The sequence below is a fragment of the Wallemia ichthyophaga genome, assembly GCF_000400465.1.
Source record: "Wallemia ichthyophaga EXF-994 unplaced genomic scaffold scaffold1, whole genome shotgun sequence".
Classification (NCBI taxonomy): Eukaryota; Fungi; Basidiomycota; class Wallemiomycetes; order Wallemiales; family Wallemiaceae; genus Wallemia; species Wallemia ichthyophaga.
The window spans coordinates 358,414-378,899 of NW_008806274.1; the positions used below are offsets into that span (position 1 = coordinate 358,414).

Genomic DNA, 20,486 nt, shown 5'->3' on the forward strand with positions numbered 1-20,486 from the left:
TTAACCATCACGACTGAATTTATACTGACTGAAAATTTTAATTAAAATGGAACTATCCAACAAGCTTTCCAATCTCAGGAAAGATATCGATAGCGTGGAGAATGAGATTAAAGATAACGTGATTTCAAACCAAAACGAGCTGTTCAAGTACAGCGAGAGTTACAGCAATATCAACAATTATAATATATCCGGCACAAGCCAGCAACTATACGACAAGATATCTCAACTTAAGTCAAAGATATCCGCAGATTATGACGAGCTTTCGAATGATATCGTGGATTTGACTAATGTCGAATCTGCGCTGAATCTACTGCGACAGGTATTCAAATTTAGAACGTTATCCTCATTACTGGATAGAAGGCTACAGAATAGCGTGATAAACGATCAAGATATCGCCCAGATTGTGCTTACAGTCGAAGAACTCGACAAAATGCTGCTAAACCCAGATTTAAACAAGGTGCACGTCATAAAGACCTACAAACCCCAGCTACAAGCTCATAAATCCAAAATTCAAGCTCAAAATTCAAATAACTCAAAATCAAGCTCAATTGATCACTTATTGCTTTCTAACAAAGGTTTCTTGAATAATGTATTCGATAATTTAGCTATGTAACATTCTACCAATCAAGTATAGCCTCTTTGGTGACTGGCTCGACTTGATCCTCATACTCGACTTCAACATGCTTGCCTCGCCGTTTGTTGTCCTTCTTAGCCTTACCTTCTCCCTTTCTCTTGCGTTTCTTCTTATCATCGTCATCACCCTTCTTCTTGTCGTCGTCATCTCCGTCTTCATCACTGTTCTCACTCTCTGACGACTCTGACTGCCCACTTTCATCGCTCTGCTCACTTCCCATACCTGCTACGCCTTCCTCCATATCCTCGACGTCTGATTCAATATCACTAGCCTCAACGAACTCCCTTTCATCCTCACTATCAATCTCATCGTCCTCGGATTCATCATCAAGCAACTCTTCCTCGTTCTCAACATTCTTATCAGCTTCAAGTACCTTCCTCCAGACATCCTCATTGACATTGAGCGGTGCATCACCGTAAGCCTTGGATTTGAGTCTATTGATCAACTCTGCCTCTATGGACCTCTCGAGTTTGGCTGCAGAAAGCGCCTTCTCTTCACGCGTAGCCTCTCTTCTATCAATCTTCTTCTTGATACCGACTAGCTTTGGCTCCTGTCTAGATTTAAGCTTTCTCAATTTAATCAAATACTGCGTCAGCTTTGTTATACGCTGCTTGCACTTGTGCGTGGTGAAATTTGGCCAATACAACAGATGGCTGTCTATTTGCTCCAAAGCTTTCGTATAGTTGGAAGAAAGCTTGATCTTCTCCCACATATGCTTAGGCGTGTGTGCTCTCTCCGGTGTCTTTATGTATAGGTATATGACACCTTCATGTTCCCTAACGGTTGCGTATCTTGAATTTGCGAGTGGACAAGACTGCCTATTACAGAATCCAGTAACGTTGTACTCATTTCTACAAAAATTCTGCGTCGTCGTTCTAAATCAAGTTTTATTGGCCAATTCACTCACGCAGGGCTCAGACTCACTTTACTTTGTAACTGCAGAATTGATGATTTATAACTGTCCACACGACATCATCCCTGTGATCCCATCAGCCAGATTTGACGGCTTTACCTCCACTTACATCTTGACAGTTTTGTGATAAGAGACGATGTACAAAAATTTATAAACAACGAGTTGCTACAAATTATTCTTATCTTGATCGTTATTCTGCAGATTCAAATACGCTGGAGCCCTCTTTTGACTCGTTTCCTTGTCATTACCATCATCATCTGTCTTCAATCCTAATCCCATATTTAGCGTGTCTAATTGTTCAAACAATCCTCCTATCGCCGTGCCTGGTCTCTTTCGTCCATCTGACGTCAACTTTGGTCTTTGTAGCTGCGTTCTTGGCGGTGTTGGTTTTTGGTCCTCTTTGACACTCTCACTCTCATCTCCAGTCCCTCTTCTCGTCACTGGTATACTACTACTTGATGGATTATTCAACGTTGCCCACGCTGCCTTATATAGATTGCCCCCATTAGCGAATGATGATGTTGTTGATATACCCAACTCCTTGTCGAGATACTTTGCTAGGGAAGTGGTATAATCTGACCTTTGCGACAAGTATGGTCGAAGCATTGCTGGATCCAGCTTTGATAAATGCACGTCATCGCGCATATACGCCCTCAGCACTTCTGGTCTCACTATGAACAAGTTACCCAACTGTCTCAGCATTTCGTACCTCGGCTTGAGTATCGCTTGATTGAAATTAGTTATCGTTTCTTGATAGAGTGCTATATCCTTAGTCAACATGAGTCCACCTGTTGGATTCACTGAAAACTTTTTCAAATGATCCAGTAGCAACCCATGAAATGCTACTCCCAATTCTATCAAAAACTTATCCAAATTTGATCCTGTCAATGAATCCATCGCATAATCTCGTGCCGATGACAATACTTGACAGCATAGCAAACAAGGTTCGGTATTGATTCTGGCAAACGATGTGTCATCGTCTTTGGGTCTGAAATCGCCTTTGCGTTGTTTCTGTAGGCAGCTACCAAGGTAGTTTATCGTGACTGTGAGGAGCACCCGTTAAAGCTGTTTTTGATCAAGAGCCATCTACTACTCACCATCCATTAACTTCTGCAGTATTGTATTCAGTTTCACTTCTAGTCGATTAATCGTATTATTTGCAAACACAGCCAACTCCCTTTTCATTCCAATCGCGCCGTTATTCGTTAGGGGTATGATAGTTGTTGCTGCATACCTTTGCCACAGCTGAGTAATTAAATCAGCAGGTGAACATATCTCCAAGCTTTCAAATGGTACATCATATTTGCTCGATTCAATCTTGTATATAGTGCTATCTATCGCTGTCTCAACATAAGATCCACCGATTGATTCCGCTAATGTTTGCAACAGCTTGAAAACATTCTTTGATAGATTGTTTGATAGCGTCAAGTCTATACATCTACCAACAGACTCTGCATTCCAGCGTAGCATCCTCTCTGCAACGTTTAATGATAATTTTCCATCGTTCTCGTCCAATTCCTTGTTGATTTCGTCGTTCTTCCCAGAAAGTTTTAACAAAGCAGCAGCAGATGATGAAGCAGTTGAGGTTTCGGACAATTGACTAACCACTCTATCTAAAACTGATGTTGATTTTAGTCCATGTGCGCTATTGTGGTATAATGTGAAGTTGGATAAAAATCCTGCGTATAATTCAGTTAAAGATTGACATTCAAGTGAGATATATCTTTCTCCTTCCATATACGGTACGAAGAGTTCATCGAGAGCCTGATCTAGCATCATAGAAATTCCAGACGGACCAGCGAAAGTACCAGGTGCGACTAAAGCACTACCCATAGATTTTATTGAAGATGATAACGTGTCAAATTTTTTCAAATCATCGACTAAACCCGATATTGTCATTCTAGACAGGTGTAACATTCTCAAGAAGGCAAAGTTGGAAATAGCCCTAGAATGCTCTAGCAAGTCTTCAATTTTGGTTTGAATTGATTGTGCAAACACTCTTTGCAAAAAAACTTGCATAACTACAGCAGGGTTTGGGAAGACAGCTTGTATGATTTGAGCTTCTTGTTCGACGGTGTTGCGTATTTCGTTGACTAAGTCAGTCAAAGATGGTTCATTTGAAGGTGGTTGTACATCCGGATCACTTATCGAGGACCAGAGGTTAGAATCAAGATGATGTGATGGATCGGAGGAAGTCAGACCAATTTTATCCTTTGATATGAAGAAGTCATGTTGATTGACGTAAACTTGCATACAAGAAGCGCCACCATTGAAAGCTAAAAGAGTTTGAGCGCAGTGAGCCATCATTTTTGGATCACCCTTCCGATAAGACTTGTCGAACAACTTAAGCAAATCCTTTTCGAACTTTTCACAGTACTTTTCGATAATATTTTGAGTACTCTTTGCATTAGGAGTGTCGACGACGGCAGAAACAGCACTCAAACGTCTTAATAGGAAAGCGCAAGACATTCTATTATCTTTACCGGGAGACTTTCTGAGGGAGTCTAGCTTAGAGGAATCACCTCTGGAAAGGGCGGAGTAGTGTTGAATGAGATCCCTTGCAGCGAGAGCTCTTGAGCGGTCATCAGAGAAGAGCTGCAATTGATCACCGATGTTAAGGGTGGTATTACCGACTTGAGAGATGGAGTTTTCCAAATCCAAGAAGGAGTTACCAACGGCTTCAAAGTTTAAAGTGAGTTCATGAGTGATTTGAGTGTGTTTGATCTCTGCATGTTTCACGGAGCGAATCAGCTTGTTTCGGGAGAGGTTGAGGTTGTGGTGGTAGCTATTCAGATCATCGAGATTAGATTGTATAGAATTCAAGTAATCATCCTTATTTAATTTATCCAAATTGAATTCATCACAGACGCTATCAATGAAATCTCTAATTTGAAATGATTTTGACTGAAATTTAGTTTGTTAGGAATTCCAAGTAGATCAAAATGTTCACACTAACATCAATTAAATTCATTTATTTTCAAATTTTAAAATTCCAAAATTCCCAAATTCGTTTGTGTTGGCTGTCGAGATTCAAGCGTGGACCACGACGACGATGGACAATTACACTAGATTAGAGAAGGTGCGTGTATTCCCTTTCATCAATTCATGTCTCACGCGTTTCCCCCCAGGTCGGCGAAGGTAATTCATCCTTCCTCATACGCTTAGCACGTGACTCACTCTACCCAAGGCACTTACGGTGTCGTTTACAAAGCAAAGAACGTAAATGACGGTAGAATCGTCGCTTTGAAGAAAATCCGCTTGGAAGCCGAAGATGAGGGCGTTCCTTCGACAGCTATTCGCGAAATTTCACTTTTGAAAGAGCTCAGAGATGATAATATCGTTCGTTTATTTGATATTATTCACTCAGATGCAAAGCTCTACCTCGTTTTCGAATTCTTGGACTTGGATTTGAAGAAATACATGGATAATGTTGGCCAGAAGAAGGACGGCCTTGGCCCAGATATCGTCAAAAAGTTCACTTACCAGTTGATTAAGGGGACTTATTTCTGTCACGCCCACAGAATCTTGCACAGAGACTTAAAGCCTCAAAACTTACTCATCGATAAGGAAGGTAACTTGAAATTGGCCGATTTCGGTTTAGCAAGGGCTTTCGGTATCCCTCTGCGCACTTATACTCATGAAGTTGTCACCCTTTGGTATAGAGCTCCTGAGGTCTTGCTCGGTTCAAGACACTACTCTACTGCAATCGATATGTGGTCCGTTGGTTGCATTTTCGCTGAAATGGTCATGCGTCAACCTCTCTTTCCTGGTGATTCAGAGATTGATGAAATATTCAAGATATTTCGAGTTCTCGGTACCCCAAATGAAGAAATCTGGCCCGGTGTCAAATCTTTACCTGATTACAAAACTACTTTCCCACAATGGTCACGTGTAGACCTTTACAAGGCAGTACCAGGCTTGGAACCTGAAGGTATTGACCTTCTCTCGGTGGGTCCTAATTGTTGACTTGGTTTAATTTACTGACAACTCACCCCTACAGCAACTTCTTATTTACGACCCAGCACATAGATTATCAGCCAAGAGAGCTTTAAACCATCCTTACTTTGAATTTTCAAATGAGACGGATATACCATCGATTACGGCATCTATAGCAGAAACAGCACAACAACGCGCTGCTCAAAAAGCTAAGACAGCCTCACAAGCATCTTTAGCAGCTGTCAAAGCGTAGACGCTACAACATTTTTCAACTATCTCTTTCCTTATCTGTGACTGTCATATATCTATCTCTATAACTCTATTTAACGATGACAATTATATAATTATACAGCTTTTAATATACTTATCTGTCTTCTATCATGCATTTATAGTATTTTAACGTGAGTAGGGAGATGTTGTTTTGTTATTGGGTGGGTAGTGGTAGCTTAGGATTTTCACTGGTCTCGCTATCTTCCTGATCCCTTGATGCGTGCTTTCTAGCTGCTAACGTTCTAGCCAAACCATGTCGCTGACGTGATTCGTGTGCATTTGATAGTGATCTATTTGCGTCGATGTTAGCCTTGAATTGCCATTCTTCCATAGCAGCTGAGTTGTTTGACCTGTTTAGACTACTCTTAATCATAGAAGTAGGTAAGAATGTGTGATATTCAACGAGAGTTACTATAGTTGACTGACGTCATGTTAGAAAGCACCCGACATGACTCATGCATGACTCAAGACTCACGAAGAAGATCAAACCAGCAATAAAAGCACCGTTAGATCCATAGACTGGCTGATGTTTCCCATTGGCTGGATGATGATACGTCGACCAATAGAAATCGCCATCCCAGCCACCCGAACGTTTTGAGTAGTGTGAGTTGTGAGAGTTGTTGAATTGTGATGAGCGTCTATGGGCATAGTTGTTCCTAACATATTCCATATCAGATTGCCAGCGTGATTGGGCTGTATCGCCGAAAGAATCGCTGCTCCAACCTGATCCTGTGTTTATGAAACGCTGCTTCTTTTTTGTATCCGATAATAGCTCATAAGCTTTAACGATAGATTGGAATTCCTTTGTACGCGTGTGGGTGTACTCATTGGATGCTTTATCAGGATGGTAAATACGCACCAACTCGTAGTACCTCGATTTAATCTGATTAGGAGTTGCTGTCGTCGGCAAAGAGAATATTTCGAATGGAGTCGCTTTAGGGTTCTTTGGGAGTTGCAGATTTCTTATTTGAGATAATTTCATCACATCACCGTGGTTGATCAAATACCGTCATGGCTTTATACGATGACGGAGTGGAAACAGCAACGACAGCTTCACAGGTGAGTAGTTTCTGTGTTTACTGCTAGCACCCCTCAAAAACCTCCGCAGAGAGATGTAGAAATAACGCTGGAATTTGCTCTCAATCAAGACAAAGAACTTGACAGACTGGCACATGCAAAGTACCTCACAGAGTCACTTAGTGGTCTTCCAGCTTCTATGAAAGCACTTGACGCTTCCAGGCCTTGGATAATCTACTGGTCTTTACACAGTCTCCTCACTCTCGGTATTTCTCTCGATCATGTTTCTAGATCGAGAGCTATTTCCACTCTTTCTAAATACCAAAATGCTTCTGGTGGCTTTGGCGGTGGTCGCGGTCAGATTAGTCACGTTCTCACCACTTACGCTTCTGTTATGAGTCTCGTTATCGCAGGCGGCCCTGGTGACGGCAATGGCTGGGATGCAATTGACAGGCGTGGAGTATACGACTTTTTGATGCGTGTTAAGCAGCAAGATGGCAGTTTTATCGTCCACGAAGGCGGTGAAGTTGATGTTCGGTGTGTTTTCTATGCTTTAGTTCGTTTATTTGGCTGACTTGCGTAGTGGCTGCTACTGCGCTTTAGCCGTTGCTACTATACTAGACATTCTAACACCGGAGCTACTACACAACGTCGAAAAATTCGTTGCAAGGTGCGTTGTTATTCATGTAGCTAATGTGGCACAACAGCGCTGACATCGATACAGCTGCCAGACATTCGAAGGCGGTTTCTCTGCATGCAGTCAAGATGGTTTACAATTCGGCGAGGCTCATGGTGGCTATACAAGCTGTGCATTAAGCGCGTTGACTATGGTAGACTCAACACGCTCCTCAAAATTGAACACGACATTCGATCTAGACGGACTTATCAGATGGAGTGTTCATATGCAAGGACTAAAAACTGAACTGGGAGGGTTCAGAGGTCGCACGAACAAGCTCGTTGACGGTTGTTATAGTTGGTGGCTGGGTGGATCGTTTAGTTTGTTCGAATACTGGCAGCTGGCTGTTGATTCAAAAGATGAAGATAATGAAGATGATGACTGGGTTGACGAGGAAGGCTGTTTGTATGACAGAGAGGCACTGCAGGGATATGTACTCAACGCTGCTCAGAATCCTAAGGGTGGTTTGCGGGACAAGCCTGGAAAGTGAGTAGTCTATTACTATGAACAGCCTCAGACTGACATACTCAAAGAAATTCAGATACCTATCACACAGCATACAATATCTCTGGACTGAGCGCATCACAGCATTATATCAAATACGATGCAGACAGAGCTAGGCAAATGGCAGTTGACTTCAACGAGAATGCAGACAATATGATACCCACAGATAACCCTCAAGAGCGTTCAAGTATTCGGAGATTCGCCTACGCAAGTGCAATGGGATGGATGCCCGACAAAGCAGCCAAGAAAGTACGTGGAGGTGGATCAAACATAACGAATCCAACGCATCCGATATTTAATATATCAATATCAAAGACACTTGCTGTGTTAAAATATTTTTATAACCAGTAATTTGAGACTAATTGTTATCTTTGATAAGGACTTTGATGAGATTACCTCAGGAGTTGAAAAGCCTAGAACCATATCTAGCCAGAGCCAAAGAGCTTGTGAACGTTGAGCCTGCAATTTCATACTGGTGTGAGTGTACTGTGTATTACTAAAGGTACTACTGCTCACGCCCCTTGAGGCAAGTTCTACGTGTTGCAGAACGCATTGCAACAGAAACCAGGAAAGGAGGGGGAAATATTATTGCTGGAACTGATGACAGAGCTTGAAGAAGTGCGTGGGTTTGTATATAGGATGGTACATGCAGCTGACGTATCACTGAGACCAAAAAACATCTCTCGCAGAATGAGGAATTGAAAGATTTAGTCACAGATGAGGATGCTGCTAATGCTTATATAGAGAACTTTGCATTGCGCGTTTTTATTAAGGCTGATGACATGGATAGAGCAGGCACGGTTAACAAGTTAGTGGATTACTTGGATTACCGCTAGCAGCACTCTGACACGCATTTTATATTAGAATAGTAGCAAAGACTTTCCTCGCTTCAACTTATTTCCTATCGCTGCTCACTTTATTCAAGAATCCACCAGGTGATTTACAACAGAAGTTGAAGTATGCGCGCTTCAAGACGACACAGTGAGTGACAGTTATAATTTAAACCGCTTCAGCTCCATAACACCCACACAGAATAATGAATGCAACCAAAATGCCACAGCGTGGTTCGCCAAGAGCCAGCACCTCCACTTCACCAAAATTAGAAACAACCGGTCTACCGCAGTCAACAGGAAGTGTACCACCACGCTTACCATCACCCAAATCAAGCTCACGACGTGGTTCGGTTTCAATACCCGCGGCGGGATCTTTACCGTCGCCTAAACAATCACCCCACACGTCTTTACATGGCTCACCAAGGTCACGCTCAGTTACAAGTTTACCGCAAACCCAAAGCACACAAACAAATAGACAGAGTGTAGTTGGTACTAAGGAATTTGCTCAGCTGTCCTTGCAGGGAGATGAACCAACTGATGAGCAATCAAATGAGGTAGAGGCAGAGGTACCACAAATGAATCCAGGAATAGTAAGTAAAGCTCAGAAGCACGCTAGGTGGGCAATATCAGCATTGAATTATGAGGATAAAGATACAGCAATGAATCAGTTACAATTAGCGTTGGATAGTCTGAAAGGATGATGTAGATGGGATTAGGACTATGGGGGAAGATCACCTCCCAAACTTAGGTAAACGGATTCCCTTAAACCGTTCCAGACGGATTTCTTGATCCTGTTAGTCTCTGATATGATAGATCTAAGTTCATTCATACGTTCAATGTATTCGCGACTGTCAGATAAAGCGTCATGGAGGGATTCAATGTGTCTTTGGGTCTGAAGCTTTTGCTGATCGACAGAAAGGTGAATGTCTTGGATATGATTATCGTTGTTAGTGGGTAAATCAACACCAGTATCTGAGATAAAGAGGTTATTTATGCGGGTTGAAGAGTTTGGAGAGTCGTATAAGTTAGAAAGGGCTCGATTTATAGATTTAGTAACCTCCTTTTCATTTTCGACGACGTTTGCAGCAGATGATTCAAATTTTGAGAGTTTCGGACAGGAAATGGAATCTTTGATGTGATTTGATTGAACAGCGTCAAGGAGCTTTTGAGGTTGAGGAATGATACTTGAAGAGGAAGGCTGGTCGATATCGATGGAGACAGCATCGCTATCACTATCATCACTATCAAACTCGAGTTCAATATCGTCAGGGATAAAGCGAGACAGACGCTTCTTAATCTGATCTCTATGTAACCTATCGAGCTCTAAAGAACGAGAATTGGGATTCCATTTAGATATTTTACCTTTCCTGGAGAGGTTACTGGTGAGTGAAAGTTTTCTACCGCGGTTCCCAATAGAGTTCGAAGGTATATGCTGATTATCTGCAACTTGATTTCTGAGTATCACCGAGCAAGTGGATGGACCTGTAGAGTACCATTGAGGATGGTCATTCGAAGGGAGAGAGCTGGATGGAATTAACTTTATTTTTTATTTCGATTTAACTCCTACAGAAGAGATTGCACCGAAGTTAGTTGCTGGACCATGGATGTTAATATTCAACGGTTATCATCACACTTCCATGAGCTCAAATATTAGAATCAATTTACAGTCGAGGATAGCGGAATTGGATTGTTAGTCCAGGATTTTTTACTTTTATTCTCGCTTAATATTATAGCTGTGTTATCCCAGGCAGCAACGAAACAAGGGCAGCAGCAGCCACAGCAGCAACAACAACACAAACCCTCCCTCTCCTACTCCCACACATCCTCTTCTCATCGTTTCAACCACAAACCTCGCCCTCCACGCCACATGAATATGTCCCTCACTAACACTAACACAAACCCCGCAGATCCCTCTCAACCCCCCTCCTGGATCTCTAGGAAATCTGCAAACATGTCTCTAGTCTCCTCCAATTCCCTTGAAAAGTCTAAGTCCTTATATGCTACAAAGCAATCTCAAAAAGCTGCAAAGAAAGCTGGTAAAAGGTCGAAACTCGCGAAAACATCCAAACAACATCAATCCATCACAAAGGACGGTCGTAGACATATCATCATCGACAACGTTCCTTTCCAATTCGACGATTCCGGTGCTAAACTTGTCAAAGTCAATAAAGACGATTTGCTTTCTTTCGACGACGATCCTTCACACAACCCTCGTGAAAATCTCGTTGAAACCGCTAGCAATACCCCTAAGAAAATGACCATCGACGGCACTAACTATGTTAGAACAAAATCAGGCAACTTAGTTAGGGATGTGTTCGCAAAGAGACGCTCCGATGATTTAATCAAAGCAAAGCAACAAAGGCTTGATAAAATGACTAGTATGCTTGGCACCGTACAGAAATCCCGTAATCTCGCTACACTCAATCGCAAACCTCCACACAAAAAAGAGAGCTTGTCAGAGGAACAGAAGTTGTCTTTCGGTAGAAAAAGATGTCCTACTTTCACAAAGTCTGGAAGATGCTCCAAAGTTCTACATTGTCCATATCTTCACGATAGCGCAAAGACTTCAGTATGTCCTCACTTTCTGAGGAAGAGATGCAGGAACAGTGATAGTACATGTCCGCTATCTCATAGTCCATCTCCACACAACATGCCTCATTGTTCTCACTTTGAATCACCTAATGGATGTAGAGCAGGTGATAAGTGCATCTTCTCTCATGTCCACCTCAGTAAAGACGCACCTGTCTGTCGTGATTTTGCTGTATTAGGGTATTGCGATAAAGGTGCAGACTGCGACAATAGACATGTTCGCGAATGTCCTGATTACTCAGAAAATGGTGACTGCAAGAACCCTTCATGCAAACTGCCTCACATACTCAAATCTGAAGCTAATAAGGCTGGTGATATTGAAGAAAGCTATTCAGCCAAGCGTAAAGAGGTGAATGCTGGTGCTGATGATGATACTGAACAAAGGACATCAGATCATGATGCACCAAGGAAAAAATTCAAGAGAAGAAAATCCAGTACTGATCACCTTACTCAGCAATCTGACTTTGTTACTTTTGATGATAGCGAGGTAGGTTCCTCAGTTTCTTCAGGCGATAGTGACGATAGTGATCAAGAGTCTGTTAACTCGGATGATTTTGATCTCAATAATGAGTCAATCCCACTGTATTAGTTGTTATGTATAAATTCATACAGTACGTGCGTTTTAGCCGTTAGTATGCGTTGATCACTAAGATTGTACACACAAACCACGTATATCGATATCCCAGTCATCTCGACTATCTATCCGGTTGTTTGTTGCTTCTTGTGCTTTTAGTTTCACTGATTCATTAGGCCATTCCTCGCCTTCGTTGTCCTACCGCTAAGTCACAAATGCTTTGTAATGGATGAACAAAGGATGTTAATACACGCACTCAATAAATTGCCGAGCGCTCGGAAGTGTTTCTTTTCTTATTTCTCCCGTTGCACCCAGATACTCCCAAACTGGGATTTGTCTTTATATATCTGATGACTTCAGGATGTGTTTATGGATCGACAGGGCACTTTAAATACGTTCCCTGTAGCACTGTCAAAGGATTGAAGCAGTATAAAGCACTACATTGAGTTAAAGCTGCTCAAGCCACCCTGCAAATGGTCCAATAAAGATTAGACGAACGCAAGGATACCATTTACTGATGATACTTTGTACAATTTAGTAAAATTGTCGTTTTTATAGCATTTTCAGTATCTCAAATACATTCTCATATTACCCCTCGGCTCAATATCGACAGAGTTGAATTTCTTGACTATCACCTATCTCATCTCCAATGATGCTTTACGAGTTTTGATGATCTCGAAAGGAAAGCTCCATAAGTGCCCTGATTGAGCTCTACAAATGTCGCGAGAATAACGTTATTACTGAGCCTCCACTTGCGCCCTGTAGGCTGTTCGGAAGTTGTAATTCGACTTCGCTCCGGAGCACGCTATGGGAAATATACGGTGGATCGACGAGCTTCACTGATGGAAGCAAGTCTTTCTAACTTATTAAAACCACAAGCACTCAGATAAATAATTACTATATTTCTCAAGTTTGCAGTAGTTACAGTGCTACATCGAATACGTCATTGAGAACGCCATTCTTTTGTGTTAAGCTGTACAACGGAGGAATACAGTTGAATCAAAGCCAAACTACTAAAACTTAATCATAGGATTCTGTTTTCGAACAAAAATGTCGATGGGGCGAATCGAACGCCCAACCTTACGAATGCATTAGCTTCAGTCGTACGCTCTCGCCAATTGAGCTACATCGACTTATATCAGCGTGCAGATCTTTGTAACATATAACCTTAACTGAGAGCAAGGCGCTGAGATTAAGTAAAGTAAAGAAAAAAAGAATTAGTAATGGACGCAGTTCAAACATGTATCGTCTCAACAAATAATCAAATATCATTATCATTAACTAAGTCTAAATGTATAAGAGTAAAAAGGAATCGTTTAAATCGTTTAGATTTTGGGGGTTTTCTCATGGTTCTCACTAAACCCATTGTTCTCCATGTTCCTGCGTCACGCCTGCTGTCCGACCTGGGCGGGGAGGACCACATCCTCATACGACTTATCTAACGCTCTGTCAATAAATAAAATTATCTTTATAAAGCGGGATCGGCTAATCTCATGTGCCGAGGCGAGCACTGGATCGCTATGTAATATTTAGCACATATGCATGTCAGCAGCTTATTTTCATTACAACAAAGCCTTTGTAATCCTACGACATCTCGATATACGCCTTTATACTTCTTGCAGTGGACCTTGAAGCAGGTATATTCATAGTAATGCTTAATCCACCAATTTCAAGCAATTGGGTGGGGTTCTTTTCATTGAAGGAGCCCCTCAATCGAATGTAATTTCTCAGGTTTATACCATGTTAACGTTGAGGCTATTTTGGCCATAAGGGTCTAGAGTAGTTTCAAGCCTTAACTTCCGCACGAAATCTCAATTAGTCCTAAATTCTTGGCCCAGCCTCCGCCAAAGGCTGAGATAATCCAAACATACTGTGACAATGGTCGAGAAACGCTATACTTTCAAATCAGAGTCACAGGAATGCATAACACCAACCTAGAAAGTATAGATGGTTTTGTTTCGCTTTGAAGATATTTGATTTTTACTACTACTACTGCCATAGAGTGAACTTTAAGCGATATAATAATAAAGTGAATCATTCAATGGAACTTTCCTATTTAGCAAAGAAATCTATTAAGCCTTTTGTACAAGATGGTCCTCAACAGGTGAATTCTGAGCGTCTCTGTAGGCTCGACCTTGTTCATAGCCCACACGCTGTGCAGCTTGATGAGGCATACTTATGTTTGGAATCAGTTTCGAAGCATCTTTACCAGATAGCTTGATAAGACCTTGTGATGGTTCTTGGCTAGCACCATTTGGAGCAGATGATGAGATGTTCAGGCGTTGGTTTAAGAAAGTTTCTTCTAACTCGTAACCTCTTTCGAGCTCTGTTGGTGCGAACAATGCGCCGTACGCGCTGGCTTCGTCGATTGCAGCTTGCGTTTGAGCCTCAAGCTCAGCTCTAAGGGCTGAGAATTGATTTGTTGCGTGGATATAAGCCAAAGAGAGTGACATATTCTGAGAGTTATGAAGGTTCATACAGAACTTGATCGCACTAAGGGGGTGTTAGAGGGAACAAGTGTATATAAGAAGACGTACTCTTCGGGGTTTGGGTTGATAGTGAGTTGCTTAAGCGTAGTCCAACCATTAAGAGTATGGATGATATTTTCATACCTATCTTCACCAACTTGCCAACCTTCAGTCAGACTTTGCGGCCTCAACGTTTCGAAAGGAAAGTCCTCATAGAATTGCCGTCTAATCTTGTCAACCGGGTAGACGATATTCGCAGGTCTCTTGTCTTGTCGCCAATTAGGAAGCTTTTTCTTGGAAGTGTTTCTGGAGCCACTGACAAAAGGTTTGTCTTGTTTATGAATATCGTCCCTCTGTACCCTTGAGTGGATCGGTGGAAGCGAAGGAAGATTTCTGAGGACAGGGCCGAACCACGCAGGCTGTTGTTGTATATAATCGCCCTTTAGAAGCCTTGAAACGCTTGTGTGTACCTCAGTCTGTATCCTACGAGGCATTTATCCAATTTTTTAAGTCGTGAACGTTGACGCTGAAGATGATTTGGCTCTAACAACCATCTCAAATCGAAAACGCTGGACGTGAAATGAGCATCTTTGGGAAATTAAAGCAACAGCATCAGAATTCTAACTCAAATGAGAAAGTAAGAAACTCATCTCTTCCTCAATCTGCGCGACCAAAGCAATCCCAGCAAGCTCAGCAGCAGCAACTCGGTACTTTACAATCAAATCACGCTAGCCCACCTCCTAATGCCGGCATTGGAGGCAGAATTCCTGTGAGGCAAACCTCAAATCAATCTCAATCTCAACTACAACCTCCTTCTCAGCCTCAGTCGCGTATACCTTCACGATCCTACACGCCCAAATCTCACAACCCAGATCGTTACCCATGGATTACCGTGCCTATGAAAACTCTCACTCAAGCTCCTTCCCTCATTTACCCTCCTCCATTTCCTCGCTACGGTCACTCCGCTAACACGGTTGCTAATCAGCGTGGTCATATATACGTTTTCGGTGGCTTAGTTGCAGACTCTGCCATGAACGACCTTTGGATGCTCGAAACTGAGGGCGCTCACTATCCAAATGCTAATCCAATCAGAGCTCATTGGGTGCATACCAACGGCGAGCTTCCTCCACCAAGAGTTGGTCACAGAAGTATCATGTGGAATAATTGGTTTGTTGTTTGGGGTGGTGACACTTTAAACGCTGATCCAATTGGTGCCGCAAGCCCGTCTCAAGATAACAACTTGTACGCTTTCGACACTAATAATCGCTTTTGGCTGCGTGTTTCTATCACTGGTGGCTCCCCTGTTGGTCGTTACGGACACTCTATGGGCGTCATTGGCGACAAGCTATATATTCATGGTGGTCAAGTCAATGGGGACTTTTTCTCTGACATTGCTACTTTTAATCTCAACCAGCGTGAGTCTCAATTAGTTTGATCTACAATAGGCTAACTAATCTAGTCTCTATGCCTGGTCCTTGCTTTTGGGAGTTCCTTGAGCCTGCCAATGACCCACCACCAAAGCGCACTGGTCATATCTCAGTCACATACCATGACAAAATCTATATGTGAGTTTAATACTATTAATCACGTACACACGTACATATCTAATTCTATTCAGCTTTGGTGGAACAGATGGTCAATATCACTACAATGATGTCTGGATGTTTGATAACTCAAACAGCCAGTGGTCGGAGCTCAGCTGCATAGGATACCACCCAGTTCCCAGAGAAGGTCATTCAGCCACAATAGTCAAGGACGTCATGTACATCTTTGGTGGTAGAGGTACCGATGGAAAAGATCTCGGGGATTTAGCTGGTTTTAACATCCCCAAAAGAAGATGGTTTGCATTCCAATCTATGGGTCCATCTCCTAATGGACGTTCTGGCCAAACAATGTCAACTTCAGGTGAATCTGTTTTTGTCTTTGGAGGCGAAGCTTTCAATGCACCTGAACCAGGCGCCACTAACGTTGGCGGCGATGATCCAAGTATTGTTCATGTTCTTAGACATCCACGCATCAATTACCCCAAATCGGATGACAATGCTAATGGTGTATCGCGTACACCAACTCCAAAACTTTCTGAATCTCCTCAAATCCAACAGCAACAGTTACCCCAACAAAATCAAAAATACACACATACCGCCAACAACAGTCTTCAATCCCAACAATCAAAGGATTCTCAATACGCTATAGTACCGTCACTTTACAATAACATTCCAAATAGCGACGGATTAGAAAAAGTGACATCACCTTTATCACCTACAGGCGTTACTAAAACATCTAATCAATCAATTCCAGCTATAGCAACCAGGAACATACCCCAAAGACCACGAAGAGCCGATGATAACAATTTCGGTGTAACGAACATGTCTCCTGTCGTTGAATCACCTCGTTCTTCAACCAGACCAGGTAACTTGAAAGAGATTCGTAATCAAGTTTCTCTAGAAAAGATGCGTCAATCGCCGCACATGACATCACTAAACCAAATTGGAAAGCAGGAAGGACAGACAAGATCATTAAGTCCTTCACATTCGTTGGAAAAACCACCACAAGATGCCTTCTACTATTCTGATGAAGTACGCAATTCCGCAACTGAGAAACAACCTACTAAGATTGATCAACCTACATATGACGAGCTAAGAGAACTAAATGCGCTTAGAAAGCGCGATCAATGGATGAGGGTTGCGTTGGAAGCTGCGGTTAGAAACGGTTACATCGTTCCACCTGGAGAGGATATCAATTTGGATAACCTTGGAGAGACAGAAGGTGACCAGCATGCTGCGGACAAGAAGAAGATTGTAGATGCTCTGATGCACATGAAGCAAGAGCTCTCCAAAGCACATGTGAGTTTCACTTGTTGAGCATTAATCAGCTCAAATTCTTTAGTCAACTATTAGCGCTCAAAGCTCGCAAATTAATTGTCGCCGAGAGGAGAGCGAACGAGCGCATATGACTATATTACATGAAGCCGCATTCCTAAAGGCAAAGTTACATGCTCATGAAAGTGGTAATGTCGGTGAATTGGAACAGTTAGACAAAGATAAGATGAAGTCCACAGAAACCAAGTTGATGGAAATATTATCTAAACACGGCGATCTTGAACGAAAGTACAACGATCTCGAAAATCAACTCCAGTCATCTAAAGATGTAAATGAGCTGTACACGGATGATCTCAATAATGCGGTAAAGAGAGCAGATACCGCTGAAAGTTCTCATTTGACAATAATGGAAGAGATGCATGAGCTACAAAGAAAATTGCATGTTGCTGAAACATCTCTTCGTGACCATCAAATGTCAAACTCTGCGTCTATTGCGAAGGCATGTCAAGTAGAAGAAGCACAAAAATCAAGGGATGAACATAGATCAACATTATCTTTGCTAAGAGAGGCTTTGGATTCAACGGAGGCTCGCTCAAAAGAGATAGAGAAACGTTATGAAGATTTAGTTGTTGAACTTAATGTCAGAGACAAGGCAATGAGAGAATTGCAGCTTGAGTCCGACACACACACACGAAATCTTGATAACAAGAACAAAGAGCTTGAAGAAGCCAAAGCCAGTCTATTCAGTGTCAAAGAAGAGTCAGATAAGTACAAGGGTCTCGTAAACGAAGGATTGTCTCGTTTCCTTGGCTCTTCGAGTGAATCTAGAGATCTTGATACGGATGCTTCATCAGACAAGAGACAATCGACCATGTTTATTCCACATGACAAGTACCTTGCTATGGAACAAGAGTCTGGTGTTTTGAGAAGCTTATTGGAAGCTGCAGGAGCCAAGGTTGATGAAACACACGGTGAACTGGCATTACAGAATAAAAAATGCTTAGAATTGCAAGGTCAATTGAGAGAAGTGTCATCTCAGGTATCAGCACTCCACGTACAGCTTAACGCTAAGCTACATGACCACAATGAAACGTACAACTCAAGCAAGATTCTGCGGGAGGAGTTGGAATCAAAGGAGCGACTCCTTTCCGAGACACAAATTGAATTGAGTGTACTAAAGTCATACGTGGAAGAAGACGATGGCAAGAAGGATGAGGAAGTGAATGAAAAAAACGAAAGGCAACTCGCTCTGAATCAGGAACTTGAAAAGAAGCATCAGAAGCTCCTGGAAGAGAAAAATAAACTAGAGAGCAAGATTGAAGAGATGACAGCTCTAGTGAATGATCTTAAACTTGTAAAGGAAAGAAGTGTCTCTGAAGATGACCATTCGGAAGCTAAAGCAAGAATCGAAACTCTGGAGAAGGATTACAGACAAGCTGTTGACTATGTTAAAGTATGTTAACGTGTTAAAGCTAACAGTATCTAACAATACGACAGGGGACCGAGAAATTTGTCTACCGACTCAAGCAAGAACTCATCAAAGCAAGAGAGAGCAACCAACAATTAGAAAGAGAAATAAAGAGAGGCTCTACTGACTCATTAAGGAGAGATTATTCGACATTGAAAGATGATCTCGAAAGACAAAGAAGAGAAGCAAATGATAAAGTAAAGGATTTGGAAGCTGTTATCAAGGATAGAGAGGGCATGATTGAAGCGCATCAGAGGGAGATAAAGAGAGTGTCAATGGCATCAAAGAATCAAAATGCTTCAAAGCTTCTAAAAGAGAACAAAGAGCTGATTGAGAAGAACGAAAGTCTAAGCCAGCGTGTACAAACGCTACTAGATACGATCCCAGATAATTATGAAGATGAAGACTTATTAAAGTCTTATAACAACTAAGTGTATATTTCCAATTTCATATAAATTGTAATATTTTGACTTCTTTAACTTTGACAATGGCTACGACGTCGGAATTTACGAGCAAATCGTTCTCAGTCGCGAACAAAAACCTTAAGCTGAATAGCAAGGATGATATAGATCCAATCCTTAAAGATCTCAATAAGCAGCTCGATGTCGAGGACGTGCATTTCAGCGGAAACACTATTGGTGTCGAAGCGGCACTTGCTCTATCTGAAACGTTGAAAAAGTTAAAATCATTGAGGGTGTGTAGTCTAGCTATAGCTCCAGGATAAGCTCACAGTGAAGTGAATAGATTGCTGACTTGAGTGATATCTTCACCGGTAGACTGATCACAGAAATACCTCAAGCTTTGAAAAGCATTTGTGACAGCCTTTTAGATTGTCCAGCTCTTGAAGAAGTCAACTTGTCTGATAACGCTTTTGGTGGTAGATCTGCAGAACCAATGGTAAATTTACTTTCAAGTCACCCCAGCTTGCAAGTATTGAAGCTTAATAACAACGGTTTGGGTATTGAAGGTGGTAAAATCGTTTCTGGTGCTCTCAAAACCCTCGCCTCTCACCCGCAAGGGTCTAAATTGAGAGTTGTGATTTGTGGTAGAAACAGATTAGAGAATGGCAGCTCTGATAGCTGGGCAGAGGCGTACTCGCTCCACCAGAATACGTTACAAGTTGTGAAGATGCCTCAGAATGGTATCAGACCTGAAGGTATCACCGCCATTCTTACTGGCTTAACAAGCTGTGCTGGATTAAAAGAGTTAGACTTACAAGACAACACAATGACCAAAAACGGTTCTATTGCATTCTCAAACGCTATCAAGAGCTGGAGTGGGTTGGAAGTGATTAACATCAGCGACTGTCTTACTGGTGGACGTGGTGGTATCGAGATTGCAAGGACATTGGCCGCAGGTGTATTGAAGGAATTGAAAACACTCAGACTTCAATTTAACGAATGGGATGAACGCGCTCTCACACCGCTTTCAAAGTATGTCAGCGACTATGGTCACAAGCTCACTACCCTTGAAATCAACGGAAACAGAGCTGATCCTGATGAAGATGTTATTGAAAGCATTAGAGAAGCCCTCTCGAAGCACGATCACGGCGATGCCCTCGATGAATTAGATGAGATGGAGGAGTACGAGGAAGATGATCTTGAAGAGGAAAGCGAAGGCGAGGATTCTGACGTTGAAGAAGCGGATGACGCTGTGGATGGAAAGGTAAAAGATGATAAGAAAGCAGCAGACAATACCACCGCTACATCAACACAAAAGGAAAATGATCTCGATGATCTCACTGATCAACTTGCAGGAACTAAGATAAAGTGATCTGTTAATTGC

General features: G+C 42.1%; 10 protein-coding genes and 1 non-coding gene across 11 annotated transcripts; 6 read left to right on the plus strand and 5 right to left on the minus strand.

Moving 5' to 3' along the window:
• Positions 1 to 46: 46 nt before the first annotated feature.
• On the plus strand, positions 47 to 584 carry J056_000115 (uncharacterized protein; the record flags this gene model as incomplete). The annotated part of the gene is made up of 2 exons (XM_009267513.1): positions 47 to 457; positions 516 to 584. The coding sequence occupies 2 exons, from the start codon at positions 47 to 49 to the stop codon at positions 582 to 584; spliced, it is 480 nt and encodes a 159-aa protein (XP_009265788.1).
• A 33-nt stretch (positions 585 to 617) lies between these two features.
• Positions 618 to 4,518, minus strand: J056_000116 (Protein mak16; the record flags this gene model as incomplete). The annotated part of the gene is made up of 5 exons (XM_009267514.1): positions 618 to 1,509; positions 1,559 to 1,612; positions 1,759 to 2,590; positions 2,645 to 4,451; positions 4,504 to 4,518. 5 exons carry the CDS (start codon positions 4,516 to 4,518, stop codon positions 618 to 620), a joined length of 3,600 nt encoding a protein of 1,199 aa, XP_009265789.1.
• An 81-nt stretch (positions 4,519 to 4,599) lies between these two features.
• On the plus strand, positions 4,600 to 5,736 carry J056_000117 (Cyclin-dependent kinase 1; the record flags this gene model as incomplete). Its single annotated transcript, XM_009267515.1, has 4 exons — positions 4,600 to 4,626; positions 4,676 to 4,685; positions 4,735 to 5,495; positions 5,548 to 5,736. The coding sequence occupies 4 exons, from the start codon at positions 4,600 to 4,602 to the stop codon at positions 5,734 to 5,736; spliced, it is 987 nt and encodes a 328-aa protein (XP_009265790.1).
• A 171-nt stretch (positions 5,737 to 5,907) lies between these two features.
• J056_000118 (J domain-containing protein 1) lies at positions 5,908 to 6,735 on the minus strand (the record flags this gene model as incomplete). Its single annotated transcript, XM_009267516.1, has 2 exons — positions 5,908 to 6,174; positions 6,229 to 6,735. The coding sequence occupies 2 exons, from the start codon at positions 6,733 to 6,735 to the stop codon at positions 5,908 to 5,910; spliced, it is 774 nt and encodes a 257-aa protein (XP_009265791.1).
• A 29-nt stretch (positions 6,736 to 6,764) lies between these two features.
• J056_000119 (Protein farnesyltransferase subunit beta) lies at positions 6,765 to 9,426 on the plus strand (the record flags this gene model as incomplete). Its single annotated transcript, XM_009267517.1, has 11 exons — positions 6,765 to 6,812; positions 6,862 to 7,307; positions 7,354 to 7,440; positions 7,495 to 7,932; positions 7,980 to 8,199; positions 8,352 to 8,427; positions 8,477 to 8,568; positions 8,619 to 8,758; positions 8,815 to 8,931; positions 8,983 to 9,349; positions 9,400 to 9,426. 11 exons carry the CDS (start codon positions 6,765 to 6,767, stop codon positions 9,424 to 9,426), a joined length of 2,058 nt encoding a protein of 685 aa, XP_009265792.1.
• A 75-nt stretch (positions 9,427 to 9,501) lies between these two features.
• Positions 9,502 to 10,385, minus strand: J056_000120 (uncharacterized protein; the record flags this gene model as incomplete). The annotated part of the gene is made up of 2 exons (XM_009267518.1): positions 9,502 to 10,306; positions 10,351 to 10,385. The coding sequence occupies 2 exons, from the start codon at positions 10,383 to 10,385 to the stop codon at positions 9,502 to 9,504; spliced, it is 840 nt and encodes a 279-aa protein (XP_009265793.1).
• Positions 10,386 to 10,420: 35 nt separating this feature from the next.
• J056_000122 (Zinc finger CCCH domain-containing protein 3) lies at positions 10,421 to 11,961 on the plus strand (the record flags this gene model as incomplete). The annotated part of the gene is made up of 2 exons (XM_009267520.1): positions 10,421 to 10,472; positions 10,517 to 11,961. The coding sequence occupies 2 exons, from the start codon at positions 10,421 to 10,423 to the stop codon at positions 11,959 to 11,961; spliced, it is 1,497 nt and encodes a 498-aa protein (XP_009265795.1).
• A 1,036-nt stretch (positions 11,962 to 12,997) lies between these two features.
• Positions 12,998 to 13,079, minus strand: J056_004876. Its single transcript has one exon. It is a non-coding gene; the product is annotated as a tRNA-Phe (tRNA).
• Positions 13,080 to 14,018: 939 nt separating this feature from the next.
• On the minus strand, positions 14,019 to 14,908 carry J056_000123 (uncharacterized protein; the record flags this gene model as incomplete). Its single annotated transcript, XM_009267521.1, has 2 exons — positions 14,019 to 14,439; positions 14,484 to 14,908. The coding sequence occupies 2 exons, from the start codon at positions 14,906 to 14,908 to the stop codon at positions 14,019 to 14,021; spliced, it is 846 nt and encodes a 281-aa protein (XP_009265796.1).
• Positions 14,909 to 14,994: 86 nt separating this feature from the next.
• Positions 14,995 to 19,132, plus strand: J056_000124 (Tip elongation aberrant protein 1; the record flags this gene model as incomplete). The annotated part of the gene is made up of 5 exons (XM_009267522.1): positions 14,995 to 15,829; positions 15,874 to 15,979; positions 16,033 to 17,257; positions 17,301 to 18,686; positions 18,731 to 19,132. The coding sequence occupies 5 exons, from the start codon at positions 14,995 to 14,997 to the stop codon at positions 19,130 to 19,132; spliced, it is 3,954 nt and encodes a 1,317-aa protein (XP_009265797.1).
• Positions 19,133 to 19,188: 56 nt separating this feature from the next.
• Positions 19,189 to 20,474, plus strand: J056_000125 (Ran GTPase-activating protein 1; the record flags this gene model as incomplete). Its single annotated transcript, XM_009267523.1, has 2 exons — positions 19,189 to 19,395; positions 19,446 to 20,474. 2 exons carry the CDS (start codon positions 19,189 to 19,191, stop codon positions 20,472 to 20,474), a joined length of 1,236 nt encoding a protein of 411 aa, XP_009265798.1.
• Positions 20,475 to 20,486: the final 12 nt, after the last annotated feature.